This window comes from Podarcis vaucheri (genome assembly GCF_965113315.1).
Source record: "Podarcis vaucheri genome assembly, chromosome: 14".
NCBI classification, from domain to species: domain Eukaryota; kingdom Metazoa; phylum Chordata; class Lepidosauria; order Squamata; family Lacertidae; genus Podarcis; species Podarcis vaucheri.
The window spans coordinates 16702888-16730788 of NC_138752.1; the positions used below are offsets into that span (position 1 = coordinate 16702888).

The 27901-nt window shown below is 45.5% G+C and overlaps 1 protein-coding gene and 1 long non-coding RNA gene across 3 annotated transcripts in view; both read left to right on the forward strand.

Annotated features, from left to right (window-relative positions):
* SH3GL3 (SH3 domain containing GRB2 like 3, endophilin A3) overlaps window positions 1-27872 on the forward strand; it is a 37515-nt gene extending 9643 nt beyond the window's left edge. Inside the window, exons 2-10 of one of the 2 annotated variants that reach the window (XM_082198703.1) lie at window positions 10099-10167; window positions 10267-10332; window positions 11376-11448; window positions 16990-17133; window positions 18767-18900; window positions 20383-20541; window positions 23436-23539; window positions 24487-24614; window positions 27105-27872. In XM_082198703.1, the coding sequence (XP_082054829.1) occupies window positions 17010-17133; window positions 18767-18900; window positions 20383-20541; window positions 23436-23539; window positions 24487-24614; window positions 27105-27310 (855 nt within the window). In that variant the 5' untranslated portion in view covers window positions 10099-10167; window positions 10267-10332; window positions 11376-11448; window positions 16990-17009 and the 3' untranslated portion in view covers window positions 27311-27872. The remainder of the gene's footprint in view (window positions 1-10098; window positions 10168-10266; window positions 10333-11375; window positions 11449-16989; window positions 17134-18766; window positions 18901-20382; window positions 20542-23435; window positions 23540-24486; window positions 24615-27104) is intronic. The other variant, XM_082198702.1, reaches the window with a different exon arrangement.
* The window catches only part of LOC309518592, a 128935-nt gene that overhangs the window by 94838 nt on the left and 6196 nt on the right, over window positions 1-27901 (forward strand). The window lies entirely within an intron of this gene.

A 27901-nucleotide genomic window follows, 5' to 3' on the forward strand; every position in this document is an offset into this window, starting at 1 on the left:
GCTATGGACTTCGGTTGGTCGCCTTGGTTGTCCGAGGGGCCTGGTAGGAATTTTTCCACTTGGCAAATTGGCACTGGCCGCTTGGTTTTCACCTACCACGTAGCAATCGTCACAACTTTGTTAGGGTTGCGGTTAGGCATTGTTTGACCTTGTGGGGGGGAGGGAGGTGTGGCCATCACCTGCCCCTCCATGCTTAAGGGTATTCCGTTAAAGGAACCCGGGGGTGTTGATCTAGTCCGAAGCCCGGCTGGGGGGCTAAGGCCTTGACACGACCCCAACGGGAACACCAGGGGGAGCTTGAGTTGGTTCACATCAACAGGGCTGCCCCTACCGGTGGTTTACCCTTACTGGGGACTTCCTGCACAATGGGCAGGAATCAGATATAGTCAGGTCCAATCAATGCCTAAGCCAAAACCGCTCACATTCTGCAATTTCAATAAAGTTGTGGCCAAAATTTGCCCAATAACATAAACCTAATATCCGTGTCCTTGTGTGAGTTATTTCCAACGGGAGGGGGGGGCTGCTGCGGGGTCTCGCCACACAACTGAGATGGCCAAGGGATCAGAGCCTTTTAAGTACTGGTCTTCTTAGCACAATGTTTAGATCCATCAGTTGGCTTTCGGTTATAATTTAAAATACACAATATTTTGCTTCTTAGTATTCCTCACAACAATCTTGTAAGGTGGACCACTTTGGGTATTTACATACTGTGGATGGAATCTGAATCTGAGTTATATTGGCTTGCCTAGGCATTCATCCGGAGCTAGCAGCTAGGGTGAACTGGGGGATTTCCTGGGTCATGGCTTGAACTCCATCCATTAAGCCAACAGCTGATCTTTACATAGGTCTCTTCTAGATGACCTGTTAATGGAACATTGATTTGTTGGCCGATGCTGACTATTTATTGAACACCTATTGTTTACATGCTCCTGCCAACCTAGCAGTTCGAAAGCACATCAAGTACAAGTTGATAAATAGGTACCGCTGCGGTGGGAAGGTAAACAGTGTTTCCGTGCGCTGCTGTGGTTTGCCAGAAGCAGCTTAATCATGCTGGCCACATGACCCGGAAGCTGTACGCCGGCTCCCTCGGCCAGTAAAGCGAGATGAGCGCCGCAACCCCAGAGTTGTCCGTGACTGGACCTAATGGTCAGGGGTCCCTTTACCTTTTTATTGTTTACAAGGAGGTGAGATTATGTTGTGCTACCCCAGTGTTCCCACTGCATTTTCCTGGCCCTTTCTGTATTGCTAAAAGTGTGGGTTTGAGGCTGGTGGAAGTGGGTGTGCTGTGGAAGAGCACCAAACCAACTAATTGTGCAAACTGAATTTGGCAGTTCATTGTTGAGTCTCAGTAGTAAATAGCAACAGTCTGGAAGTGCCCAAACGCTAAATCCTGGTGTAGGTGTGTGGTTTTTTGTTTGTTTCCTTGTTTTTTGAAAATGGAAATCTGTTGATAGCTATTCACTTGATATTGGAGCGTCTATCAGGGATCATGACTTCAAATAGCACATTTTAGAGTCATCATCTCGTCCAACATCTGGAATATGCAGCTGTCCCATATGGGGATCAAACCTGCAACCTTGGCGTTATCAGCACCAACTGAGCTATCCAGCAGGACTATTCGACACTTAAATTTCACCCATGGCTTAAATGGCTTCTCCCTTTCATCTTGCCACAACTGATTTTCCGTTCTGGCTAGTCAGATTTTTAGATCGACAACTATGTCTTGGTTTGGTTAAAAAACACTAATAGACATAGGCTGGGTTTACAGATGTCTGCTTCTATACCCTTTTTATTTATGGATCTGTCAAGTTAAGGGTAGAGCTTGTTTTTTAAACTCCGCTTCCAGTTACCTGTCAAAGTTCCTTAATCAACATGAATCTTTGGGCCAGAGAATGCCCTGTGGACCAACAGGGCCTTTCATGAATAATGCAACACAGTTGCAGAGATGTTAGGGAGCCAATGATCTTGCAAGTTCCCAAGTATTTTAAGAATCACCATCTTGCTTGCACCTGGCTCTTTCCAATGCTGTCCAGCATTCTTTGATTCCATAAACTCGTTAAGAATTAGATGTACGATCTGCCATACATTACATTACTGGATCCAAAAATCTATGTCTTTCAGCAGTTCTGGGCCTCTTAATAAGGTCCGCACTGGAGAGAGTCTCTCTTTCTGTAAATTATCAATGCGCAGAGAGCATAGCAGGAAAATTGCAGGGAGGGAATTGAATGTGTATACTATTTATTTAAAATATTTCTTAGCCAACCTTGATCAAAAAGATTCCTAAGTCGTGTACAAAGCTGTGAATAAAACTATTTACCCAACACAGAAATACAACATATAAGCATAGGCAAAAATAAGAGGCAAAGTAAACATGTAAAATTAAAGAGCAGGGTAAGGCAAAGTACTGATTAAAATGTCATCTGAACTTCCTGGGTAAAGAAGAGGGTTTCAACCTGGCACTGAAAATACGTATTGTAATATCAGCATGCCATATTAAAAGCACAAGTCTCCAAAAGAGCATTTTTGGTTTGTTCTGCAATACTGCCTCTAACTCTGGTTGCCTCCAGACAGTCAGTATTTTGCAAGATGGATTCAAGGGCATACAGGAAATTTAGACTTTTGCACAATTTAAGTGGATTAAAGCACTTTAGCGCAGCACAACCATATTCCGACTAAACATCAGGAAGAACTTTCTGATAGTAAAAGCTGATCGACAGTGGAACAGACTCCCTGGGAAGGTAGTGGACTGCCCTTCCTTGGAGGTTTTCAAGCAGAGGTTGGATGGCCATCTGTCATGGATGCTTTAGCTGAGATTCCTGCATTGCAGGGAGTTGGACTAGAATGATCATTGGAATCATATAATTCCATGATTCTAAGCAGGTTGTCTGGGGGAGCCCTTAATCTGTACACAAAACCGTATTCCTAAAGAAATGAATTTGCTGGCTCCAGACACTAATCTTCTTCTATAGCAAAGGCTTGAGGGACAGTAGCCTCCATCTTTGCCCCATCTTTTTGTGCCTGCCAAACAGCCGTGATAATATTTTATTCTCTTGTTAATTATGCTGTTTTAAATGTGCATTTTATATTTGACTTCACATAGCAATGGTGGTTTTTTTAAATGTTTAAGATTTTTTTGTTAACTTTGTGTTAAATATGTATTCTGTAGTTGACCTTTGCAATGTTTTATTTTGAAACCTTTAAGATAATATTTTAGTTTTCTGTGAATTATGTTGCTTTGACTATATATATTTGACTTCCTTCAGAAATGTTTGATTCTGGATTGTTTTATTGATGCTTTAATATGCTGTAAACCGCTTTGAGATTTTTCTTAAAAATATAAAGTGGTATGGAAATGAAATAAATAATAATAAAATAATAATAATAATCTCCATTCAACCAAACCCCAGATGACTCTTCACCAAGCCAATGTCTTATTGTATTGTATCAGGTTGGACCATCGTATAGATTCATATGTTTCCTTTAGTTAAATTAACAGTGGCAACTCTCTGTTCCTCTCTTTAAGTTCCCCTGTTTCATATTTGTTTATCCGCTGCCATTTGGAACTGAAAGTGACCAACATGAGGTTCCTGTCCAGGCACTGAGCAGACCCGGGCCTGCTTAGATTCAGAAAGGTAGTTCTTGTGTGTTTCTACAGACTATGCCAGAGCGTAAATTTCTGGTTTCCTCCATCAATTCTGTTTGCTAGAAATGACTAACCAATGACTTCCTGAAATGTTAGGCATCGCTTTTCCCCACCCCCGTTTTGCGATATTCCATTTCACATATCATTGAATAGTAAATCATCCAGGCAAGACAGTAGGGATTTGTCAAGGAAGTCTTGAAGATTTCAGAGTACAAAGTACTTTTTTGTTGTGTGAGAAGAATAAGCATCAGCAGTCGAGTTATTCCAAAAGATCCACGTGGCACAGCCTGGCGGAAACTGACTCCTTCCCTGGAAAGTGCAAAATTGTGTTATCGTCACAGAACTTTACTTGATTCGCTTGTGGACAAAAATGCTCTATGTCTGCCTGTGCGTTATCTGAAATTTTGCTGTGTAACTGTCCCAGAAGCTAACTGCATTTAACACAAGAGAGAGCCAGGCACCATACTGGTTTCAGGAGTGTAAGAAAGGCCCTTTTGACACATGGTCCTAAATGCATGGAAACCCCTTTTCTGAATGTGGCTTGCTCTCGGTCACATGGAATTGACGCTCTTCTCCTGATGGGGTGTGCAGATTCTGTTGTTTTGAATCATGAAATTGAATTATGGGAGCTGTGATCTGGCAGCATCTAGATCAGCCTTTCTCAACCTTGGGTCCCCAGATGCAGTTGGACTCTAACTCCCATCATCCCAACCAGCAGGACCAGTGGTCAGGGATGATGGGAGTTGTAGTCCAGTAACACCCGGGGGGTGTCCCAAGGTTTAGAAAGGTTGCTCTTGATACTACCAGATCACAGCTTTCACAATTCTTTAAATTATTATTATTATTATTATTATTATTATTATTATTATTATTATTATTATTAATAATAATACCCCGCCCATCTGGCTGAGTTTCCCCAGCCACTCTGGGCGGCTCCCAATCAAGTGTTAAAAACAGTACAGCATTCAATATTAAAAACTTTCCTGAACAGGGCTGCCTTCAGATGTCTTTTAAAGATAGGATAGCTGCTTATTTCCTTCACATCTGAAGCGAGAGTGTTCCACAGGGTGGGCGCCACTACCGAGAAGGCCCTCTGCCTGGTTCCCTGTAACGATCCTGGCTAGTGGTGATGGGAATTGGAGCCCCACAACATTGGGGGGGGCATAAGCTCTGATTTTTATCTAGGCCTGTAGTAAACTTGCTTACTGCTGGCAAGCAAAATATGGGGTTAGTCTACTGAGGCCTCTGGACCATGTATCAGTGGTGCTGTGGGAAAATATCTCAACAACCAAAAGGCAGCAAGGTCACAGAGACACAAAACAAATCACTTGCTACAACAGAAGGGAGAGCGCCGGGTGCATCAAATCAGATTTCTTGCCAGCTTTTTGCCTTGAAAGCAAGAGAGTAACAACACATCATTCTGCATCTGTCTCCTCCCCCCTTTATTATCTAATTCTCAGACAAATGCAGGCCATCTTTTTCCTTCCTTGTGATGTTCTGCTAGAGTTCCTTGTGTGGTGGTGTCATTTTCTATTTTCCATTTTCAAGGTAGAGGAATTTCTAAACAAATATAACCCAGGCTCCTTGTTTGGTAGAATGCCACAACGGCAGGTCAATAAACACCCTCTTGCAAGCAGACTTAACAGGAGCAAGGCTCTTTTTATAGTTTAGCAGTGAAGTAGGGAAGCGTCGTAAAAGAGACAAGGCAAAGCAAACCAAAAAAAGGAGAAGTGTTGGAGGTTGCAAGCATTTGGTTATAATGGGCTGCAGGGCCAAGCCGAGATATTTTGGCACCTGAGGTGAACCACAAAATGGCTCTTTCCTCCTGTCAGGGAACGAGGGCTGAGCAAAGATAGGCATCAGGAACAAGGGTGGGAGGAGACCAGCAGTGGCTCCTATTTGCCAAGAGGCCACTGTGGAGGTGGCATGGGGGCTGCCACGGAGGCAACAGATCCAGCCTCCAAGCAGCTGATGATGCCACATGCGGCAGCAGGAACAGGCGCCGCATTCCTTGGAACATGGGTAGGCAAACTAAGGCCCAGGGGCTGGATCCGGCCCAATTGCCTTCTAAATCTGGCCCGCGGACGGTCTGGGAATTAGCGTGATTTTACATGAGTAGAATGTGTGCTTTTATTTAAAATGCATCTCTGGGTTATTTGTGGGGCATAGGAATTCGTTCACCCCCCCAAAAAAAAATAGTCTGGCCCCCCACAAGGTCTGAGGGACAGTGGACTGGCCCCCCCTTCTGAAATAGTTTGCTGATTCCTGCTTGGAGGCTTGAACTGCTGCTCCATGGATCCTGCCACCTGAGGTGCATAATAAATAATAATAATAATAACAATAATTTTATTGTTTATACCTCGCCTACCTGGCTGGTATACTACTCCGGGCAGCTTCCAGCAAAATATATGTATATAAAAATGTCAGACATTAAAAACTTCCCTAAATAGGGCTGCCGTCAGGTGTTTTCTAGAAGCTGTGTAATTCTTTATCTCCCTGACATGCAATGGGAGGGCGGTCCACAAGGAGGGTGCCACTGCAGAGAAGGCCCTCTGCCTGGTTCCCTGTAACTTTATGTCTCTCAGTGAGGGTGAAGTGTAGGCAGGTTCCCATGAGGCAAGACGCGGTGATAGCAGCAAGAACCTTTATTGAACCACATAACTGGGAAATGGGGGCAAAGCAACTGCTTATATACATTCCTGAAAGCCGGGGCCACTCCCACTCCTAACGTGATTGGCTGTCTAAACTTCCAAGCTGCGAATCACAACTCAGAGTTCAAGGGCCAATGGTAGAGGCCTAAATCCTGAAATGTTCTGTAACTGGACACCTTGTATTGAATCATAACACAGGAGCTCAGAATCCTTAGTCTAGACCAGGGGTCTGCAACCTTTAAGACAAAAAGAGCCACTTGTACCCGTTTCCGAAGCAAAAAAAACTGGGAGCCGCAAAACCATTGCAACATTTAAAACAAATATATCTCCGGAGCCACGATCTGACAGCGGGCAGGAAGGTGATCTCTCCCAGCGGCTTCATGTAGGTTTTACAAAGCATGGTTGAGAGGATTGAGCCCTGAGGCATTTGCATGCAAAGAAGCACCAAGCAACTCCTTGCATGAGCTGAAGAACTTCCAGTTGTGCATGCTAACGGAAAAATCTGAGGGCTCCCTTGGACAAAGACACCAACCAGGATTACTTGGAGCAAAACAGCAGCCTGTAGGCTTGGTCTTTATTGAATACTGTCGTGGCAGGACTCCCACCCGCAACAAGCTGAAGCAAAATGGAAGCCCAGAACAAAAGAAGACCCCAACTTTTATTAGTTACTAATTCCCCAAACTACACCTCTAAGACTACATCACAACTACATCACAAAAAGGAGGAGTTGAGGGAGGAGTTGTGGTGGTAACCTGAGTGTCCTGTCACCTGGCTGGTTCCCCCTTCCCCCCTCCCCATGAGTACTTTCCAGGTGACAAAGGGGAGCTTGCAGTTTCCTGCCCCCAGAGGGAAGAGCTGATCCTTGTCCTTTGTTCCAGTCCGTGCTGAATCCACTCCCATATGCAAGTTCTTTGTGATCTTGATGGTCTTCTGTCTAGGACCACCAGGGTTGGCATAGCAACTGGGCAGGGCCTCCTGTGTATGTGCTGGTATGCTCAAGGGATTATGTCTGGCCTGTATCAAACCTTCCCCATTTTGTAGTCCTTCCTTCATGGAGTAAAATAAAAGTGGAACAGTGCAGTTCCGATGTATGGTTGAATCTATGAATTTATAACAGAAGCGTAGCGCATGTAGTGTGTAAGTGTGTGAAGTTTGTACAAACTGAATGATTGGGGGGGGGAGGTTTCCTGCGACATGCAATAGGACTTTCTTGCCTTCTTTGCAGAAGTATAATTTAGCAGTAAAGTGCTCCTTGTCTGCTGTGGCCAGCAGTCTTGAGACATTGAGCAGGACCATAATATCACTTTCTGCTGGATCCTTTTCAGCTGAAGACTCCAGGAATTGAACACAGAACACCCTATGTGGAAAAGTACATGCTCTACCAACGAGCAACAGATCTTCTTTTCTTTTGCACAGATTGCCTCTTGGAGCTTTAACCAACCTGCTGCCCGCTAGATGCTTTTGAACTACAAATCCCATCAGTCCTGGCCTGGCTGGTACTAATAGAAATTGCATCCCCAAGCATGTGGACAGTACCAGGGTGGTGAAGGCTGGGCTCCTGGAGGGACAAACCACAGAACACATTCCTGCGGACGGCTAATGTCAATGGTTCTTTTGTTACCGATATCACATGCTTTATAACTCTCACACACACAAACAGTTCGAAATTGTATCTTTTGAAAAAGAAGCTTGCCTCTTTTCTGAGAATATCAACAGTGTAGCAGATTAAGTGCTCAGGAATGCCTTGTTTTGCTTAGATTGTGAGCTGTTGGTGCCCTTATCGCTTGGCCTGCACCGTGGAAGTGCAGCTGAGGTTTCTTGCCTTGAAGTATATCTTTAAGAAGCCCTTTTGGCTTCTGGGTGGAGCAGGGCTGCCACCCGGAGGCAGTAAAACGGGAGAAGAATGTCATGTTACTGCAGCTGTGAGCGCTTGCTCTAATTGATGCCTTTGGCTCTGTAATCAGACTGTGTTGTGAAGCTCCTTCCAGTAATTTCTGTATGGTGTGGATAGACTAGAGCCGCGAGTGTGGTGGGGGGAATAAATCAGATGATTAAGGGCATGTGTTAGCCCTAAGCACCTCCCTCCACTTGATCTAGTCTTTTATGCCAGGGGGTGAGGAATTCTACTTTAACTACACATTGGGTGTACCAGTCACGCCTGGTACTGAGATACAGCCAAATTACCGTATTTTTCTGTCTATAAGATACCCCCGTGTATAAGACACCCCCTATTTTTGGGGACTCAGATTTAAGAAAATGGGGAGAGGTGGCCCAGAGTATAAGACACCTAATTTTTGGCATTATTTCTTAGGGGGAAAAACCTAGTCTTATACATGGGAAAATATGGTACAAGAATCAAAGCACATCCTTTGAAATGTGCATTTATCTGTATTTCCCAATGCTGTTCTCCAGCCAAGTAATACGTATATAAATGCATATATTACTAAGGTATAGTGTGCATTAAAATGCATGCATTACTGAAAATAATTTAAAGAAATGTGGTTAGCTCAGTTGGTTAGAGCATGGTGGGGATAATGCCAAGGTCACAGGTTTGATACCTGTAGGGGTGCAGGTAAATTGGTCCCAGGCTAGAGCATGAGCTTCTTAATCCTGAGGTCTTGGGTTCAAGCCCCACATTGGGCAAAATATTCCTTCATTGCAGGGTGTTGGACTAGATAATCCATGGGGTCACTTCTTCTCCCCCCCCCCCAATTTTTTTTATTCATTTTATAACACAAATAAACAATACAAACAGAAATACAAACATTACAAACAAATTCTTGTCTTATCCTTATTTTTTCTAAACATTGTTAAGTGAGCTTCCCCAAGTCCCCCCTATCTGATTTTCATTTTACCTCATCTTTAGGTAAAGGGACCCCTGACCATTAGGTCCAGTCATGGCCGACTCTGAGGTTGTGGCGCTCATCTCGCTTTATTGGCCGAGGGAGCCGGTGTACAGCTTTCGGGTCATGTGGCCAGCATGACTAAGCTGCTTCTGGCGAACCAGAGCAGCGCACGGAAATGCCATTTACTTTCCCGCTGGAGCGGTACCTATTTATCTACTTGCACTTTGACGTGCTTTCGAACTGCTAGGTTGGCAGGAGCAGGGACCGAGCAATGGGAACTCACCCCGTCGTGGGGATTTGAACCGCTGACCTTGTGATCGGCAAGTCCTAGGCTCTGTAGTTTAACCCACAGCACCACCCGCGTCCCTTACCTCATCTTTAGCAGTTTCATATATCATAATTTTAAACCATTTTTTACCACACTTACATGGGGTCCCTTCTAACACTGTGATTGCATCATTCTACCACTCTATCATTATATTAGGGGGAATTGCTCTGGAATGATGTGTATATTAGACAAAGTTGTGTGCAATCAAGAGAAGTAAGCACTAAAAAGTTAATTGATTTTCAAGACAGGTTTAAAATAAAAACGTTGTAAACTGAAAATGTGGAGAATTGGAGAGGGGGGGGGAATGAGAAAATGAAATTGATAGGTTTTCCCATTCCTAGTGGCTACCAGCCATGATGGCTTTCTCCATTATGAGAGGTGGCATACCTGTGGATACCAGTCACTTGGGAACAGCAGCAGACAGAGCAGTTGCCCTCCTGCCCTTGTGGACTTTGCATGGGCATAGACTGAGTGACAGATGGGCCTCTGCTCTGACCCACTGCACTCTCCAATATCTAAAGGGGACTCCTGATTTTGACAGGATTTGTGTGGGGTCTCCTACATTTTTTCTAGCCTTATGTGCAGCTTTTGTTTCATGCTATATAAGCGCTTTTCTTTTTTTTCCTGCAGCTATTCAGTGAAAAAATCAGCGGAGTGGAAGGAACAAAACTCGATGAAGATTTCCATGAGATGGAACGGGTAAGACAAGCCTAAGCAGATGCTCAAAGATTGTTGCTAATCACATGCCCTTGGTTCCAGACGATAAAGTAAGGTTTCTCTACCTTCCTTCCTTTCCAGTCTAGAGTCTACACTCCCAACATGGCTGTACCGCATGAGTATTCAGATCACGTGAACCTGTTCTAGGTTCAATTTATATTTTTATGTATGAGTTAGATGTGTATGTTGTTGTTTTTCCTTCAGGTTGCTCAGGGTGACAAAAGTGGATCTTTCTAATTTTTCCCTCACAACAAGGTAGGATGAAATAGATATTTGACTTGAGTGCAGATCCTCGCTCGTGAATTAGTGCTATTCACTTCCATTGCACCATATCAGTATAGTAAAATAAACCAACCATGTTATAAGGAAAATAACTACGGAGTGCGGGGTGAGATTATAGAAAGAAGCAAATATTGTTTACCTGAAACCATTCAAACAACTAGGAATTCTTACCAGCTCTACTATTGGACGCAGGTGGCGCTAAACCACTATGCCTCTTGGGCTTGCCGATCAGAAGGTCGGTGGTTTGAATCCCTGCGACAAAGTGAGTCCCTGTTGCTCTGTCCCAGCTCCTGCCAACCTAGCAGTTTGAAAGCACACCAGTGCAATTAGATAAATAGGTACCGCTGTGGTGGGAAGGTAAACGGTGTTTCCGTGCACTCTGGCTTCCGTCACGGTGTCCTGTTGTGCCAGAAGTGGTTTAGCCCTGCTGGCCACATGAACCAGAAAGCTGTCTGTGGACAAACGCCGGCTTCCTCAGCCTGAAAGCGAGATGTGCGCCGCAACCCCATAGTCGCCTTTGACTGGACTTAAATGTCCAGGGGTCCTTTACTTTTTACCTTTACTACTGGACAGAATACATAAATGTCCATCTTGCCATGATCTCATTTTGTCACCCACTTGTCCCAGTTTTACTTTGTTCTGAGATGTGGAACCTGTGACCCTCCTGACATTACTGGACTACAACTCCCACCTTCCTAGACGATTGGCCTTGATGGTTGGGACTGATGGGAGTTGTCTTCCAACAGCATCTGGAAGGCCAGATGTTCTCCATCTCTGACTTAGTTGACCGGGTGCCATCTGTGGTTATTTCCACAGAACACGCAGGTTTTTATGCTGCATCTGAAAGGAGTGATAACAGGCATTTCGATGAAATTTTGCTTAAAAGCCTTGATATGTTTGTCTTACAGAAGATTGACATCACCAGCAAAGCTGTGGCAGAACTCCTGTCAAAGTCCACTGAATATCTGCAACCTAATCCAGGTAAATAGAGATGATTCCAATAGCCTCTTCTAGATGTTTCACTGCAAACCCAGGTCATCAGATCTGCTGCATGCAGGCCTTGCTTGGCTTCTGGGCACAACGACCTATCATGGCTGGATGCTTTTGCACCATGAAATTTCTGATCCCCCTACCTGCCAGTAGCTCCTCTATAAGGGAAATCCTGATCAGTTCTGTTTCATCCAGTCACTTCTGTGCAGACACACTGTGCAATTTTTCATCCTCTGGTGCCGTCCATGGGATGGTGATGATGCTAGTCCATCTTAATCTCCATGGATGCTCTTTCCTATCCCCAACATCCAAACACTGGATGTCATGCTTCCATCAGGAGTTATACAGGTCATAATCAACACACTCTGGTCTGCTATGGCGAGAGCCCGTATGCAAGCGGATGGCAGAGTTTGAAGGTTCTACAACAAAAGAATCCAATGCAACAGCTGATTGTTGTGGTGCAGTCAATTGCATAACACCCTTTAGCGATGTACTCCCATAACTCAGAAGTCGAACAGAATCCGTTCCAGAAGTCCGTTCAACTTCTGAAACGCTTGACTTACAAAGTGCAGCTGCTGATTGGCTGCAGGAAGCTCCTGCAGCCAATCAGAAGCCTCGTCAGACGTTTGGCTTCCAAAAGAACGTTCGAAAAACGGAATACTAACTTCCGGTTTTCAATCGTTCGGGAACCGAAATTTTTGACTCCCAAGGCATTCGGGAGCCTTGTACTTCTGTTTTCCCTTATGAAACAATCTTCTACCAGTGCAACAAATATATCACTAAATTACTCTTAAACTTAATAATTCAGGTGGGTAGCTGTGTCAGTCTGACGTAGTCAAAATAAAAATAAAAATAAATAAAAATTTGTCTAGTAGCATTTTATAGACCAACTAAGTTTGTTCTGGTATAAGCTATCTGAAGAAGTGTGCATGCACATGAAAGCTTATACCAGAGCAAACATAGTTGGTCTAGGTGCTACTGGACAATTTATTATTATTATTTATTTTTATTTTAACTTAACAATATTATTATTATTATTAGAGTTTATATACCGCCCTATACCTGGAGGTCTCAGGGCGGTTCACAGAACAAAATCAAAATAAAAAACCACAATATATATAATCAAAATAAAAACAGCAACCCAATAGCAACCCCCCCAAAAAAAGAACCACATTTTATAAGGGCATAGGATGTCAATCAAATCAACCCAAGGCCTGGTTAAAAGGGAACGTTTTTGCCTGGTGCCTAAAAGTGTATAATGAAGGCACCAGGTGAACTTCCCTGGGGGGAGCATTCCACAGACAGGGAGCCACTGCAGAGAAGGCCCTGTTCTCGTGTTGCCACCCTTCGAACCTCTCAAGGAGGAGGCACAATATAATGATTACAGTGCTTAGAGAGCCAGTGTGGTGTAGTGGTTAAGAGCAGTAGTCACGTAATCTGGGAGACCGGGTTCGTGTCTCCGCTCCTCCACATGCAGCTGCTGGGTGACCTTGGGCCAGTCACACTTCTGTGAAGTCTCTCAGCCCCACTCACCTCACAGAGTGTTTGTTGTGGGGGAGGAAGGGAAAGGAGAATGTTAGCCGCTTTGAGACTCCTGAAGGGGAGTGAAAGGCGGGATATCAAATCCAAACTCTTCTTCTTCTTCTCTTCTTAGAGTCCAGTGTATGTAGATCTGGGTCAATATAATCAGCTGGAATCCTTGGGGGGGGGGGCTGCCAAGGCCCCTGTCACCCCAGCAGAACCCATACCATTTAGTCTGCATTTGGCTAATGTTATGAATCCCCACATTTTAACAAATGTGTAGCTGCTGCTGTAATGTTATGTTAACGTTCAAATGCTGGTGTTCTGTGGTGTGGGGGAGCTGTGTGTTCTGTGGGGGTGGGGGAGCTGTGGCCCTCCAAATGTCGATGGACTACAACTCCCATCGTCCATTCCCATTGGTCAAGCTGTTTGGGGTTGATAGGACTTGGAGTCCAGCAACACCACCATCCCTATTTTATGTTGTTTTAGTCATTTGGGATTTTGTGTTTGTAAATTGCCTTGTGACAGAAAACGCCCTGAAAGATAGGATAAACATCTATAAAATGCTAGGCAAAGTAATTGTCATGTAGAGACAATTCAATAGCTTTATTTGTGAAGACTTTTTTCCATTGACGCTTCTCTTTAAAATAGTTTGGGGATGAATTTTTTTTTTTTTTTTTGTCTGCACAGTTTGCACTCTGGCCTTTTTTGTGAGTGAGAGATACAGTCATGTGAAAGTCAAGGTTATGTTTGCAAGAACCATGCTTCCGTTTTGTCAAGAGCTTTCCACATGAAATTGCAATTTTCAGAAAGAACAGTCACGGAATCGTTATAAACATTGCCTGTTTGTGACATTACCCTGTAAAAACCCATCTAGAAACTCCCCTCTAGATTGGAAATCTGTACCATTCTTGACATATACCAATATCTTTGTGAATATGTAATATCTCTGTAAAATGAGACGTAGTATGTACTGAGAAATGAAGGATTTATTTCTTATTGGTTCCAGCACACACTGCTTATCTGTCCACCCTGATTTTCTTTCCTTTTCTATAACTAAGTGCATTTTCAGAGAAAGCGGCGTGGGGGTGGGGGTTACTCATCAGCTGAACTTTTACTATTGCAGTTTGAGAACAAATAACATTCATAGCAGGGTCTGTTAAAACCTCTTTTTGCTACAGAGGGTTTGCTGGGAAAGGTCTGCTTTGGAAGAACTTCCTGACAGTAAGAGCTGTTCGACAGTGGAATTTGCTGCCAAGGAGTGTGGTGGAGTCTCCTTCTTTGCAGGTCTTTAAGCAGAGGCTTGACAATCATATGTCAGGAGTGCTCTGATGGTGTTTCCTGCTTGGCAGGGGGTTGGACTCGATGGCCCTTGTGGTCTCTTCCAACTCTATGTTTCTATGATTCTATGGTGAACAGAGCTTTATCCTGCATATTTGGCCCACACGAAAACACCCACTGACCTCAATGAAATTTGGAATAATAAGAATACTTAGCATTGGAGTGGGGCTGTAACTATCCCCGGGATGTATAGTCAGGGCTGTCTTAAGCATATCCGGCGCCGTGGTGCAAAGATCCCTCTAGCGCCTCCCTCCCCCCGTTTCCCAGAGTTGTCGACCTTTTCCCGAGCCTCTGTGGGGACCACTCTCCTCCCACGGGGGCTTGGGATGCAAGCTGCACGCTTGCCAGCCATATGGTTGATGGGGCATAGCTGGTGGGCGTGCAGGGAAAGGGGAGGCCGCCGGCAAAGCCACACAGCTTCCCCACTCACTGAGGCGCCCCTGAGAGGTTTACTGCCACAACACGCCAGTAAACCCAATAGGAAAGACGGCTCTGTGTATAGTTAAAAGGTTTGGGTAGCAGATGGTTGGAGAGAGATCTCCGAGAACCACTAATAATAATAATAATAATAATAATAATAATAATAATAATAATAAATTTTATTTATATCCCGCCCTCCCCAGCCGAAGCCGGGCTCAGGGCGGCTAACAACAATAAAACAGTATAAAAGTATAGCATAAACAACACTCTAAAATCATTCATTATAAAATTAATTCATTCAGGCCACTGGCAACCATTGGGCCAGAGCTCCACGAAGATTGCCGAGGGAGGGAGTCAGGCTGTGCCCTGGCCAAAGGCCTGGTGGAACAGCTCTGTCTTGCAGGCCCTGCGGAAAGATGTCAAGTCCCGCAGGGCACTGCCTGTTAACCAATACTAGAATAATATAAGCCAGCCCCCTCTGCTCCTTATGTTGCACTTCCCCATGGTAATTCTTAGAGAAGAAAATGTCCGTGTAAATCTCAGCCTTTATAACCATGGTTTTGCACTCTCCTGCTCTTGATCCCCAGAACCTGGCATTAAGAGGCATCATATTCCTATATAAGAGGACAGCATTGTTGCCCTAGTAACAATATTCTTATAATGTGAGGCAGTATTATTTCTAGAGGTGTAGTGGTCCAGGACTAAAGACTCATTACTATTTCTGCAGCAGGGTCCCAGCTTTCAGCTGGGGGTAGGTTATTGGGTTATTGTTTATATTTTGATTACGTACTTGGTTTTATTTTCTGATTTTATCCTGTGAACCGTCCTGAGACCTGCGCGTATAGGGCAGTATATAAATTCAAATGTTAATAATGAAATAATAATAATAATAATTTAATAATAATAATTCCTGAGCCACCCAATCAGCATGAAAGGAGAGGGCGGTTGTTGTTTTTTCTACCAAGAAGTCATTTCATCCTTTGATTGAATCCAATCAGAGTGAAAAGAGGGTGAGTCAGCCAATAACAGAGACTGGTCAGAGCAGGAATGGTGGAGGCCGCCTCCGCAGCCTGACCCTTCCAGAGAAGAAGAAGACAGAATTACAACAGGGGGTTGAGGGAGGTCACAGCTCAGAGGAAGATGAGGGGGAAAGTTGGGAAATAATGGGAGAGGAGGAGGAGGCAGGGCCAGAGCAGCAGCTGGCTGACACGTTATCGCTAGAAAGCATTCCAGACCCACCATCTCCCAGAACCTGGCGAGCCTTAAAAGTAGGAGAGCAAAGAGCTCAGAAGCAAAGGGCCCTCAGTGCCACCCATAGAAGAGATGACAAATGAGGAAGTGGGAGAGAAGGGGCGTGGAGATTTACTCGGGACAACGCCATTATTCCAAGAGGCTGCATTCCTAAGCCTCTCTCTGTAAATATTGAATAAAAAGCAGATGGTAAGGACTTTTCTTTGTCTTATCCGTTCCTGGCAACCTGCTGTGGGGGTTGGTTCCTCTGCCGCCTGACAGCCACTGAGGACTGGCTCCTAGGGTCGCTTTGGATAAGGTGCATGGGAAGAGCACTGAAGAGTTGTTCTGCATGTTCCAAAGCTAAACGTTTTGGAACACTGGAAACACAAGGTGCTCCCGTTTCAAGAAATGGTGTGCAAGTTCTGTTACATCCAGTGGAACATCAAGGAAAACACACCTTAATGACTCCAAATCATTTGCTCCTGTACATGCACATAGAATAGTCAGTCTAGCTGGAAAGCAACACATAGCAATTGGCATTGTTCATTGCAATGCACATCGCATTACAGTCATACCTTATGTTATGTTTGCTTCATGTTATGTCTTTTCAGGTTGCGTCCCGTGGCGACCCAGAAGTACTGGAAAGGGTTACTTCCGGGTTTCGCTGCATGCGCACAAGCGCCAAATCGCACTGCGCACCTGTGCAGATAGGGTGCTTCAGGTTGAAGGCTTTTCAGGTTGCAAACGGGCCTCCGGAACGGATCCCATTCGCAACCAGAGGTACCACTGTATTACGGTGGTGGTATAATTATAAGATCACTGTGCAATCTTAGAAAGTGGTGTGGCTGTGACTATCATGAAGGAACCCTGCACTTCTGAATTTGCCACGACACTTCAGACTCTTTACTCCAATATGTGGGGATAATAAGCATATATGTCTTTCTTCAAACGGATATTTAGGTATTCCTTTTATGCCTCACCAATGTCTCTGAGGTTTTTTTCGTTTTTGTTTTTAAGCCTACAGAGCTAAGCTGGGAATGCTGAATACCGTGTCCAAGATACGAGGGCAAGTGAAAGCCACAGGGTACCCTCAGACAGAAGGGCTGCTTGGAGAGTGTATGCTTCGATATGGGAGAGAACTCGGAGAAGACTCCGCATTTGGTGAGCGTCTGCAGCTATGTGGCTTCTGTGGCCTGTGCATGTGGCATGTGGTTGTGGTGGGGAAGACAGGCCCTGCCCCATGGAGCTTACAGTGGAGGAGGTAATAGAGGGAGGAGGAGAGGCAAGGCTGAGACAGAATGAACGTGAGAGAGTACAGCTCACAGAGGCAGATACATTTCATGTATTTGCCATACTAAAGACGGTCCTCTAAAAGTACAAAATCTTTGACTGGCAGAAGACATTGACAGGCAGCCTGACTCCCTCCTTTGGCAATCTTCACAGAACTTTAGCTTAATGGTTGCCATCAATTTGATTTTAATTAATTTTTATAATGAAATGTTTTTAGAATGTTGCACTATTTTATTAGGGGACGCAGGTGGCGCTGTGGGTAAAAGCCTCAGCGCCTAGGGCTTGCCGATCGAAAGGTCGGCGGTTCGAATCCCCGCGGCGGGGTGCGCTCCCGTCGTTCGGTCCCAGCGCCTGCCAACCTAGCAGTTTGAAAGCACCCCCGGGTGCAAGTAGATAAATAGGGACCGCTTACAAGCGGGAAGGTAAACGGCGTTCCGTGTGCGGCTCTGCTTCGCCAGAGCAGCGATGTCACGCTGGCCACGTGACCCGGAAGTGTCTTCGGACAGCGCTGGCCCCCGGCCTCTTGAGTGAGATGGGCGTACAACCCTAGAGTCTGGCAAGACTGGCCCGTACGGGCAGGGGTACCTTTACCTTTACCTTTACTATTTTATTGTTGTTAGCCGTCCTGAGCCCGGCTTCGGCTGGGGAGGTCAGGATATAAATAAAATTTATTACTTTTATTATTATTATTAGGCCTGTGAGGTGGTTTTCTCCACACCACACCCACCTATTTTTCTAGAGAAAGAGGTGCCGGAACGCACCATGTTCAGTGGCAGAGGAACCCTCTCTGGCACCTGGGGCAGCGCAGCCCATATGGACTGTGCATGTGCGGCTTCCCGCGTGTGCGCACTTTGTACAGAATGCCACACATGTGCAGGCTGTAAGGGCTGCCGCTTGCACAGCAACGCTCGTACAAAGTGCGCATGTGCGGCAACCCGTACAAGCAGCATTCCATATGGAGTGCTCATGCGCAGCAGCCCATACAGTCGCTGTGTGAGAGGGAGCCTGTACGGACAGTGTGTGAGAGCGGCAGCCATACAGACTGCGGGCACCCTCGGCTGCTCTACAGCTGGGGGGAGGTAGGGACCATCTTGTCACCCCTCCCAGAGTGGCACCCGGGGTGTACTGCCCCCTCCGCCCCCCTTCCTCCGCCCCTGACCATGTTCTCTTATAATGGCAATGGTGCCCACCTGAGAGGTGCCAGAACTGAGTTCCGCTGAAGGCTGAAATAAAGCCCTGCCTATGGCTTTCTAAAAACAGAAGGTGGCCCCACCACCAAAAAGGTAAGGGGGGGGCTTGGGTTGTGAACTGTTCCTGCCTACAACACGAGGACAGGGGAATACCAGGGGAAAATACAGGGGATTGGAAAGCTGTTCATATTTATGAGAACGGAGGGTGACAATGGAGCATATGGTTTTAATACCTAGGTTGTTGGGGTTTTGCCCTCTTCTACAGCACATATGGTACTAATTTGATTTAATGAGTGTTGCTTCTTCCCTACAAGGCACTGCCCTAATCGATTCAGGGGAGAGCATGAAGCTGATGGGCGAAGTGAAAGACTCTCTGGACATCAACGTCAAGCAAAACTTCATCGATCCTCTTCAGCTGTTGCAAGACAAGGATTTAAAAGAGATTGGGGTGAGTTTATTTCTGGCTTGCACGTTTTGCCTTTTCAAATGTGCCAGGAGGTGCGGCACATTAATCCCTTGAGAAATTTCACAAAGTGTCTCCAAACTTTTACCGTGAGCATCTCTAGTTCTGCTGTAGCTCTATTTGGTTTGGAGCAATGGGAACATCTTCCCTCTCTGAGCCTTAGCAGGGCTTCTCTGTCCACAGCAGCTAATCATCCCTGTTCTCCCCCTAAATATTAGCAATCCCTTCACCCCTCTCTTCGCACAAGCAAGTAAACAAACCAGGAAGTCTTCCGATAGCTATCGTTTCCTGGTTTGGATGAAATGGGAAACCATGGTTAGCAGCTTTGGGGAAAGCTAGGTTATTAGCAGCTACCGTATTTTTCGCTCTATAAGACGCACCAGACCACGAGACGCACCTAGTTTTTGGAGGAGGAAAACAAGAAAAAAAATATTCTGAATCTCAGAAGCCAGAACAGCAAGAGGGATCGCTGCGCAGCGAAAGCAGCAATCCCTCTTGCTGTTCTGGCTTCTGGGATAGCTGCGCAGCCTGCATTCGCTCCATAAGACGCACACACATTTCCCCTTACTTTTTAGGAGGGAAAAAGTGAGTCTTATAGAGCAAAAAATACAGTAATTTCCCCTACAGGCTCATTTACACTTCCACTTTCCTTGCTGCTTTCCCCCAGGAAAACCCACTGTTTACTGCTGAATGGGAGCAAATGTCAATCGGGTTTTCTCCGGGTTCAAGTTTTCTCCGATTCAGCACTAAAGAGCAAGTTTTCCAGGGGAAAGGCAAAAGTGCTTGGATTCATGCTTTCTAGACATGGGATAAGGAAAAGTGTGAATGAGCCCTGTTTCTCCTCCTCCCACCCATTGAGAAAATTAGCTGCTGAAGGAGAGATAAAATAGCTGTGGAGAAACCTGATAAAACCAGGGTTTGCTTTTCTCCCTGCTAAGCCTCTCCAGTTTCCCCTGTTCCTCTTTGTAACTGATGGCGGTTGGCATCCAACACCATCGGCTCCTCCCCCCCCCCCGCTTTTCATATTCAAATGCAACCATGGTTTAGCATTATGTCTCTTGTGCTAACCATGGTTTATCATTATATCTCTTGTGTTAACTACCACATTGCAGTCAGAATAATAATAATAATAAATTCAGAACTTGACTGAAAGCCAGGATGCAAAGTGAAACCATATTTTGGCAGTCGCTTGCTTCTCATTCGGGGAGTCTAAAGGTCCCCCCCCCCATTGAGTGAAGTGTCCTTCATGAAAGGATTTATTGCTGTGTAATATTTGGAGTGTTCACAGATGCTGGGTTTCTTTGGTTGAGGGGTGTTTGTTTTTTGGCTGACATCCCACGGGGCTTTCCCTAGGTGCATAAATCAACATAATATCGTCTTTAAGTGAAACATGCTTGCAAAACGTCATTTGGGGCTCCTTGCCATTTGGATTCTTAGCAATTTGATTTCTTTTTGTTTTGAACACAGCACCACCTGAAGAAACTAGAAGGCCGGCGTTTAGATTACGATTACAAAAAGAAGCGTCTAGGGAAGATACCAGATGAGGAGGTTAAGCAAGCTGTGGAAAAGTTCGAAGAATCCAAAGAACTGGCAGAGAGGAGCATGTTCAACTTTTTAGAAAATGATGTAAGACCCTCTTGCTGATTTTAAGGTCTTTGAGAGTGCAAGGACTGATTTGGTGTGTTTGTGTGCATTCCATGTGGTTGCAGTGTCCTAACTACTAATGTGTGTGTGTGTGTGTGTGTGTGTGTGTGTGTACAATCAAGGTAGGATGCGGGTGGCGCTGTGGTTTAACCACTGAGCCTCCTGGGCTTGCTGATTGGAAGGTTGATGGTTCGAATCCCCACAATGAGATGAGCGCCCATTGCTCTGTCCCAGCTCCTGCCAACCTAGCAGTTCGAAAGCACACCAGTGCGAGTAGATAAATAGGTACCACTGCGACAGGAAAGTAAACCGCGTTTATGTGTGCTCTGGCTTCCATCACGGTTTCCTATTGTGCCAGAAGGAATTTAGTCCTGCTGGCCACATAACCCAGAAAGCTGTCTGTGGACAAACGCCTGCTCCCTTGGCCTGAAAGCAAGATGAGCACCACAACCCCATTGTCACCTTTGACTGGACTTAACCGTCCAGAGATCATTTAACTTTACCTTTACCTTTTATAATCAAGGTTTTTAAGCCATACAGTCACAAACTCTAATCAAAAGAGATGTGTAAACAGTGGCACAAAAGCAGGCGTGTATTATCTTGATCTTGATGTTTACAATCCCAGAACACATAAAGAAAAATTACCATAGTACCAGATTCATTCAGTGCTCTGCTATAATACATTCTCCTGATCCTCCCACTCAGACGCTTTAGGGCGGCTGAGTGGGAGGAGGCAGCAGACTTCGGAGGCCCCACAGTGCACCCTGCCCTTATGGGCGCCTTGCCCTGTCCCTATGGGAAGCTCGCCCCAGGCGCCTGAGCGGCTTCCTCTGCCACTGTATCTGTGGACATCATGGTGCCCTTGAGGGCTTCCCTTGGTGGCCGCAACGCCTTGGGGCATCCCAGCACCCCAGTCCCTGCCCTTCTTTTGTCACAAGGTGGTGACAAAACCACCCCCTTTGAGCTGAACAGCAGCAGCACTTTCTCACTTCGGCTGTGTTTGCTTTGAGGCTCCATCTGCACTGCACATTTAAATCGGCGCCATACCGCTTTAACACTCATGGCTTTGTGCAAAGAATTCTGGGAATTGTAGTCCCCTGAGAGTTGTTAGGAGACTCCTGTTTCTCCCCTACAGAGCTATAATTTTCTGAGTGATTAAACAGCCAGCGCCTCTCCCCAAGGGACTCTGGGAATTGTAGCTCTCTGAGGGGAATAGGGGTCTCCTAACAACTCCCAACCCCTGTTTACAGTGATATGGTACCACTTTTAATAAATTGTGCAGGATGGGGCCCAAATGGTGTGGATGTGACCATCCTTTCAAAATTCCAAATGCGCCCATGAATCCAAAAAAGTCTGGCAATCCCTGTCCTATATTGTAGTAGAGAGGAAACGGGAGGCCTTTGCCTGTCCCTGTCTGTTTCTTTAAAATCATCTATGCTTTATGTTGATGGCTAATGGCAGCTTTAAAACAGAGACAAACAGCTGTATTTTTGTTCTTTGTATTGCTTTAGAAAGGCTGCCACCTGGTGAGAGAAGTGAGGATTATCACAGAGTTCCCCGTGTGTGGTTTAGTAAGAAACAATTTCTGGGTTTCTCTGGTAAGACACACCACATCCTGAGAACTCCATCCTTTCCACTGACAGGAACACTGATAAGACGCCTTATTCAGAGTCTGACTATTGGTTCCCTGAGCTCAGGTTTGTCTACACCTGGGATGGTGATCCTCAGGCCTCGGGGCCAAATGTGGCCCCCAGGTCTCTCATTCTGGCCCCTGGAACTCTCCCCAGGCCACACACCCTTTCAGCTCTGCTTTGCATCCTCCTTGAGTGTTATGACCTGTCTGGAGTTTGTTCTTCGACTCTGATGATGCTTCTGGCTTGCCTTGATGGAATTGGTTTCATGTATGCGATGTTTTTCAACTGTTTTTATTTGTGTATAATGGTTTTTAATTCTGCAACTGTTTTAACTTTTTACACATAACTGCTTTGTGTATGTTGCTTCATTGCAAATCACTTCAGGATGTCTCGTGGGAAGAGGTTCATAAATGCAGTAAATAATATTAATATGCAGTAAATAATATTAATTAGTGATGTATGGAAGTGAGAGCTGGACTATAAAGAAGGCTGATCGCCGAAGAATTGATGCTTTTGAATTATGGTGCTGGAGGAGACTCTTGAGAGTCCCATGGACTGCAAGAAGATCAAACATGTCCATTCTTAAGGAAATCAGCCCTGAGTGCTCACTGGAAGGACAGATCCTGAAGCTGAGGCTCCAGTTCTTTGGCCACCTCATGAGAAGAGAAGACTCCCTGGAAAAGACCCTGATGTTGGGAAAGATGGAGGGCACAAGGAGAAGGGGACGACAGAGGACGAGATGGTTGGACAGTGTTCTCGAAGCTACCAGCAGGAGTTTGACCAAACTGCAGGAGGCAGTGGAAGACAGGAGTGCCTGGCGTGCTCTGGTCCATGGGGTCACGACTAAACGACAACAACAAATAATATTAATATTAATGCTTCCCAAGAAAAGAACCAGTGTGGACACATATTGTGGCAACCTTTTTTGTACCATCAATCTCACTCTCTTGCCTACTTTCAGCAGTTCTTACTCCTTGCGTCCTCCCTTTCTTTAGGCCAGCTTAGTGCCCTCCAGATTTTTTTGTACAACAACTGTGCTGGCTAAGGCTGATGGGACTTGTCCCAAACATCTGGAGGGCACCGGGTTGGCAAAGACTGCTCTAGGGTCTTCTACAACAATAACGGCTGCTGGGTGCCCCTTTTTCCTGGTCATGCAATGCAAGCCCCTTTTTGTGTATTCAGATTTGGGAACATCGTGCAAAGCCTGTTATATAAATTCCCTTTCCATTGCCTCCTTTTCAGATAGAGCAAGTGAGCCAGTTGCTAGTCTTTGTAGAAGCTGCAGTAGAGTATCATAAGCAGTCTACAGAGATTCTAGAGGATCTGCAGAGCAAGCTGCAAAACAGGTAAGAATTACTCCAGGAATTACCTCTGGTTCATCTTAAAACCAGGAGTGGGGAGCCTTTTGTCCTCTGTAGGTTGTTGGACTACAACTCCCATCGGTCTTGACAGGGATGGAAGGGACAGTCCATTTCAGTTCTCTTGATTCCTCCTTTTTCCCATCTTCAATCCAGTTCTTCACATTTCTGCAGCAATTTGAGATATTTAATCCTCATGAAAATTCTTCAGCATTTTCTTGCCACTTCCTCCTAATTAACACATTCATGTATGCCGCATTGACTAATGTACACATTTTCCCGAGCCATTTCTCCTAACTGCATTTTCATATGTTAGATTTACTAATATATTCATTTTTATGCACACTTTCCCTAATACAGTCGTACTTTGGTTGTCAAACGCTTTGGTACTCAGACGTTCTGGCTCCTGAACGCCGCAAACCCGAAGTGAGTGTTCTGGTTTGTGAATGTTTTTTGGAAGCCAAATGTCTGACACAACTTCCGCTGCTTCCGATTGAGTACAGGAAGCTCCTGCAGCCAATCGGAAGCCGCGCCTTGGTTTTTGAACCATTCTAGAAGATGAACAGACTCCCAGAATGGATTAAGTTTGACATCCAAGGTACCACTGTGTATGCATTCTTGTGAGCGTTTTGGTAGGTGAACTGCATCTTAAAATTCAGGTAATTGAGATTTTCAAAGGGTGGCGGTGCTTCAGTTCCCATATTGTTTCAGAAAGTGCAAATCTGATAAATTTGGCTTTGGATGTGAACTAAATTGAATCCCTCCCCCATCCCTAGTCTTGACTACTAGACCTGCTTATTGGGGCTGATGGGAGGTATATTCATCAACATCTGGCGAGCCAAAGATTCGCCACCCCTACTTTAAACACTGCCAGCTGTGACTCTCTGCATCTTCCAGGGTCATAGAGTTTTGACCCTTGACTTCTCTGCTTGCAGGATAAACATAGCGTCAAGTCGTCCAAGACGTGAATTCAAGCCAAAGCCGGTAATAAGGACACCTCTTGAAATAAGCAACGGTCAGCAGCACAATGGGATTTCATTCAGTCCATCAATAAAATCCACAGGTGAGCATGCATTTGTGAAACTGGCAACCCTCAAAACTAAGTTTGGAGCTCTTCATGTGTAGCAGATGAAAACTCGCTAAATGAATATATCCTTCCCTTGACTTCATTCTGGGCTAAGGTATAAATTGCCTTCATTCCCGTTTCTAATGACCTACATAGACAGTCTGCCTGCAGTAACATTTATCTACTAAGTTTGCTCCTTGTCCCCTTCCTGAAAATATGCCCCACATTATCACTTAGAAACCAACATGCTCTGGTTGTAGAGGCAGACCCACACAATACAGTGGTACCTCAGGTTACATACGCTTCAGGTTACAGACTCTGCCAACCCAGAAATAGTACCTCGTGTTAAGAACTTTGCTTCAGGATGAGAACAGAAACCGTGCTCCGGTGGCGTGGCAGCAGCAGGAGGCCCCATTAGCTAAAGAGGTGCTTCAGGTTAAGAACAGTTTCAGGTTAAGAACGGACCTCCGGAACGAATTAAGTACTTAACTCGAGGTACCACTGTACATTTAAATCAAATCCAACACGCATGACTCCCCCCCCCCCCAGAGAACCCTGGGAACTGTAGTTTCTCCATCAAGGGGCCTCATTTCCCAGCACCCTTCACAAACTACAGTTCCCTGGATTCTTTGGGTGAGTCAACTTCTTTAAATATGCGTTGGATATGTTTCAAATGTATGGTGTGGATGTGCCCTAAGTTTCCTCCTTGCATTAAAGATCAGTTCTCTCTCCCCACCCACCGTGGGCTCCATTCGTCCAGCCATTGTGCACCAATGGGGGAAGAGCTGTAACTCAGTGTTAAGGCACCTGTCTCAAATAGCAAAGGTCCTTGGTTCAATCCCTGTCATCTCCAGATACGTAAGAGCAGAAGAGGATGGGGCCAGTGGCCCATGGAGTCCAGCAGCCTGTTCATACAGTGGCCAACAACACGTCTCTGGCAGGATTCAAGCACAATAGCTCTCCCCTCCTGTGTTTTCCAGCTACAGTGGTGCCTCGCAAGACGAAATTAATTCGTTCCGCAAGTTTTTTCTTCTTGCGAGTTTTTCGTCTTGCGAAGCACGGTTTCCCATAGGAATGCATTGAAAATCAATTAATGGGTTCCTATGGAAACCGCTTGCCAGGCTGGCGGTGCGGAGAAGGGCTTTTCTCCCCACCGCAAGCCTTCAGGACAGGTACGGGAACAGAGGGGAAGGGGCGCAGCGCTTCTCCTCTGTTCCCGGGGCTTGCGGTGGGAGGAGGGTTTTTCCTCCCCACCGCCAACATTCAGAACAGCATCCTGAATGTTGGCGGTGGGAAGGAAAACCCTCCTCCCACCGCAAGTCTTCAGGACAGCCATCCGAAGGCTGGCGCGAAGAGAAGGGCTTTCCGCCCCACCGCCAGCCTTCGGAGGAGGTCCGAGGACAGTGGGGAAGATGCGCTGCGCTTCCCCGCTGTCCCGGAGATTTCCCTATGGGCTTTCGTCTTGCGAAGGAAGCCCATAGGGAAATTCGTTTTGCGAAGCGCCTCCAAAACGGAAAACCCTTTCGTCTAGCAGGTTTTCCGTCTTGCGAGGCGTTCGTCTTGCGGGGCACCACTGTACTGCTATTCAGAGGCATTGGTGCCTCTAACTGTGGAGGCAGATTGTAGCTTTCATGGCTAGTAGTCACTGTCAGTCCTCTACAATTGTGTTATCATCATCAGATCCCAGGGTGGTGTACAACATTAAAAACACATTACAGTGGTACCTCTGTACCATTAAAAAACCTTTAAATGACAGTTCGGAGTCCTGCCTGGTTACTCTCGAGCAACCGCAACAGCACCTGACAACGTGTAATGATGGTGGTAGGCAAGCCTCTCTGGGGAGAGCATGTCCCAGAAAATACACATTCTCTTTTTCTTTTTTCTTTTTTGGATTTGATATCCTGCTTTATCACTACCCGAAGGAGTCTCAAAACGGCTAACATTCTCCTTTCCCTTCCTCCCCCACAACAAACACTCTGTGAGGTGAGTGAGGCTGAGAGACTTCAGAGAAGTGTGACTAGCCCAAGGTCACCCAGCAGCTGCATGTGGAGGAGCGGGGATGCGAACCCAGTTCACCAGATTACAAGTCCACCGCTCTTAACCACTACACCACACTGGCTCTCTTGTGGCCACCCTCCGAACCGCTCTGGGATGGAGGACATAGAGAAGGGCCTCAGATGACATGCAGGGGGTCTGGGTCGGTTCATATGGGGAGAGGTGATCCTTAAGGTATTGGGAGAGACTCCTGCCTGAAATCTAGCTGCCAGTCGGAGTAGGCAGTACAGTTAATTGAACTGATGGGTCTGATTTGGTATAAATCAGCTTCCTATATTGACTTGCTATGAACATAGGAAGTAGCCTTCTGCTGAGTCGGCATAATAATACTACAACAATGGGTTAATTTTGTTTTAACTGGTCATGAATAATCTTGGGCGAAACCTACAGAACGTCAGGTTAAAAACTGCTCTCTCGTGTGACTCTGGGCAGGTTCTTCATCACATATGGACCAGCCTTGTTGCCAAGCTTTATATGACTTTGAGCCAGAAAACGAAGGCGAGCTTGGATTTAAGGAAGGCGACGTCATCACGCTGACCAATCAGATCGACGAGAACTGGTTCGAAGGCATGTTGAATGGCGAATCAGGCTTCTTCCCCATCAATTACGTGGAAGTTGTGGTGCCGTTGCCTCAGTGAGCCTGCCCTCCTCACGTCACAAATGCATTTTCGTGAGTGAAAAGAAGTCTCTCCCCCAAAGTGGCTTTTCATTTGTGTGGCATTCTACGAAAGACTTGTTCTTTTGACCAACTTACTGACTTTTTTGTATGTGTCTTAAAAAAAAAAAAAGTATTTATTTTGTATTCATGTGGTTTGTACATATATATATATCTCGTATAAAAAAATCCTCCCCTTTTGTTAAATAAACACACAGAGATTTCCCTGACCTAATTCCTTGCTTTGTGCCTTGAAGATCTGTACGTTTACTGATAGATCAACTGTTGCTTCCCAAGTGCATTTACTTCCTCGCATGATGTCAGAAACTTCCCTCTACCTGCAGTGAATTTACTCGTGGGCACAATTTTTGAAGCTGCTGTGAGTAAGAGCTAGTTCTCAGTGAGCTACCTTTGTTACATTCAACTTAACTGTGAAAAGCTAATACCTGTTGTGCGCTGTACCCGAACAAAAAAGCCAAGTCAATGTCACAGCTAAATTGATTCTCCATTGAGCAAATGTAATAAACACTGTTGTGGGAAATGCGCATTTACTGTGTCTTGGAACTTGTGGCGT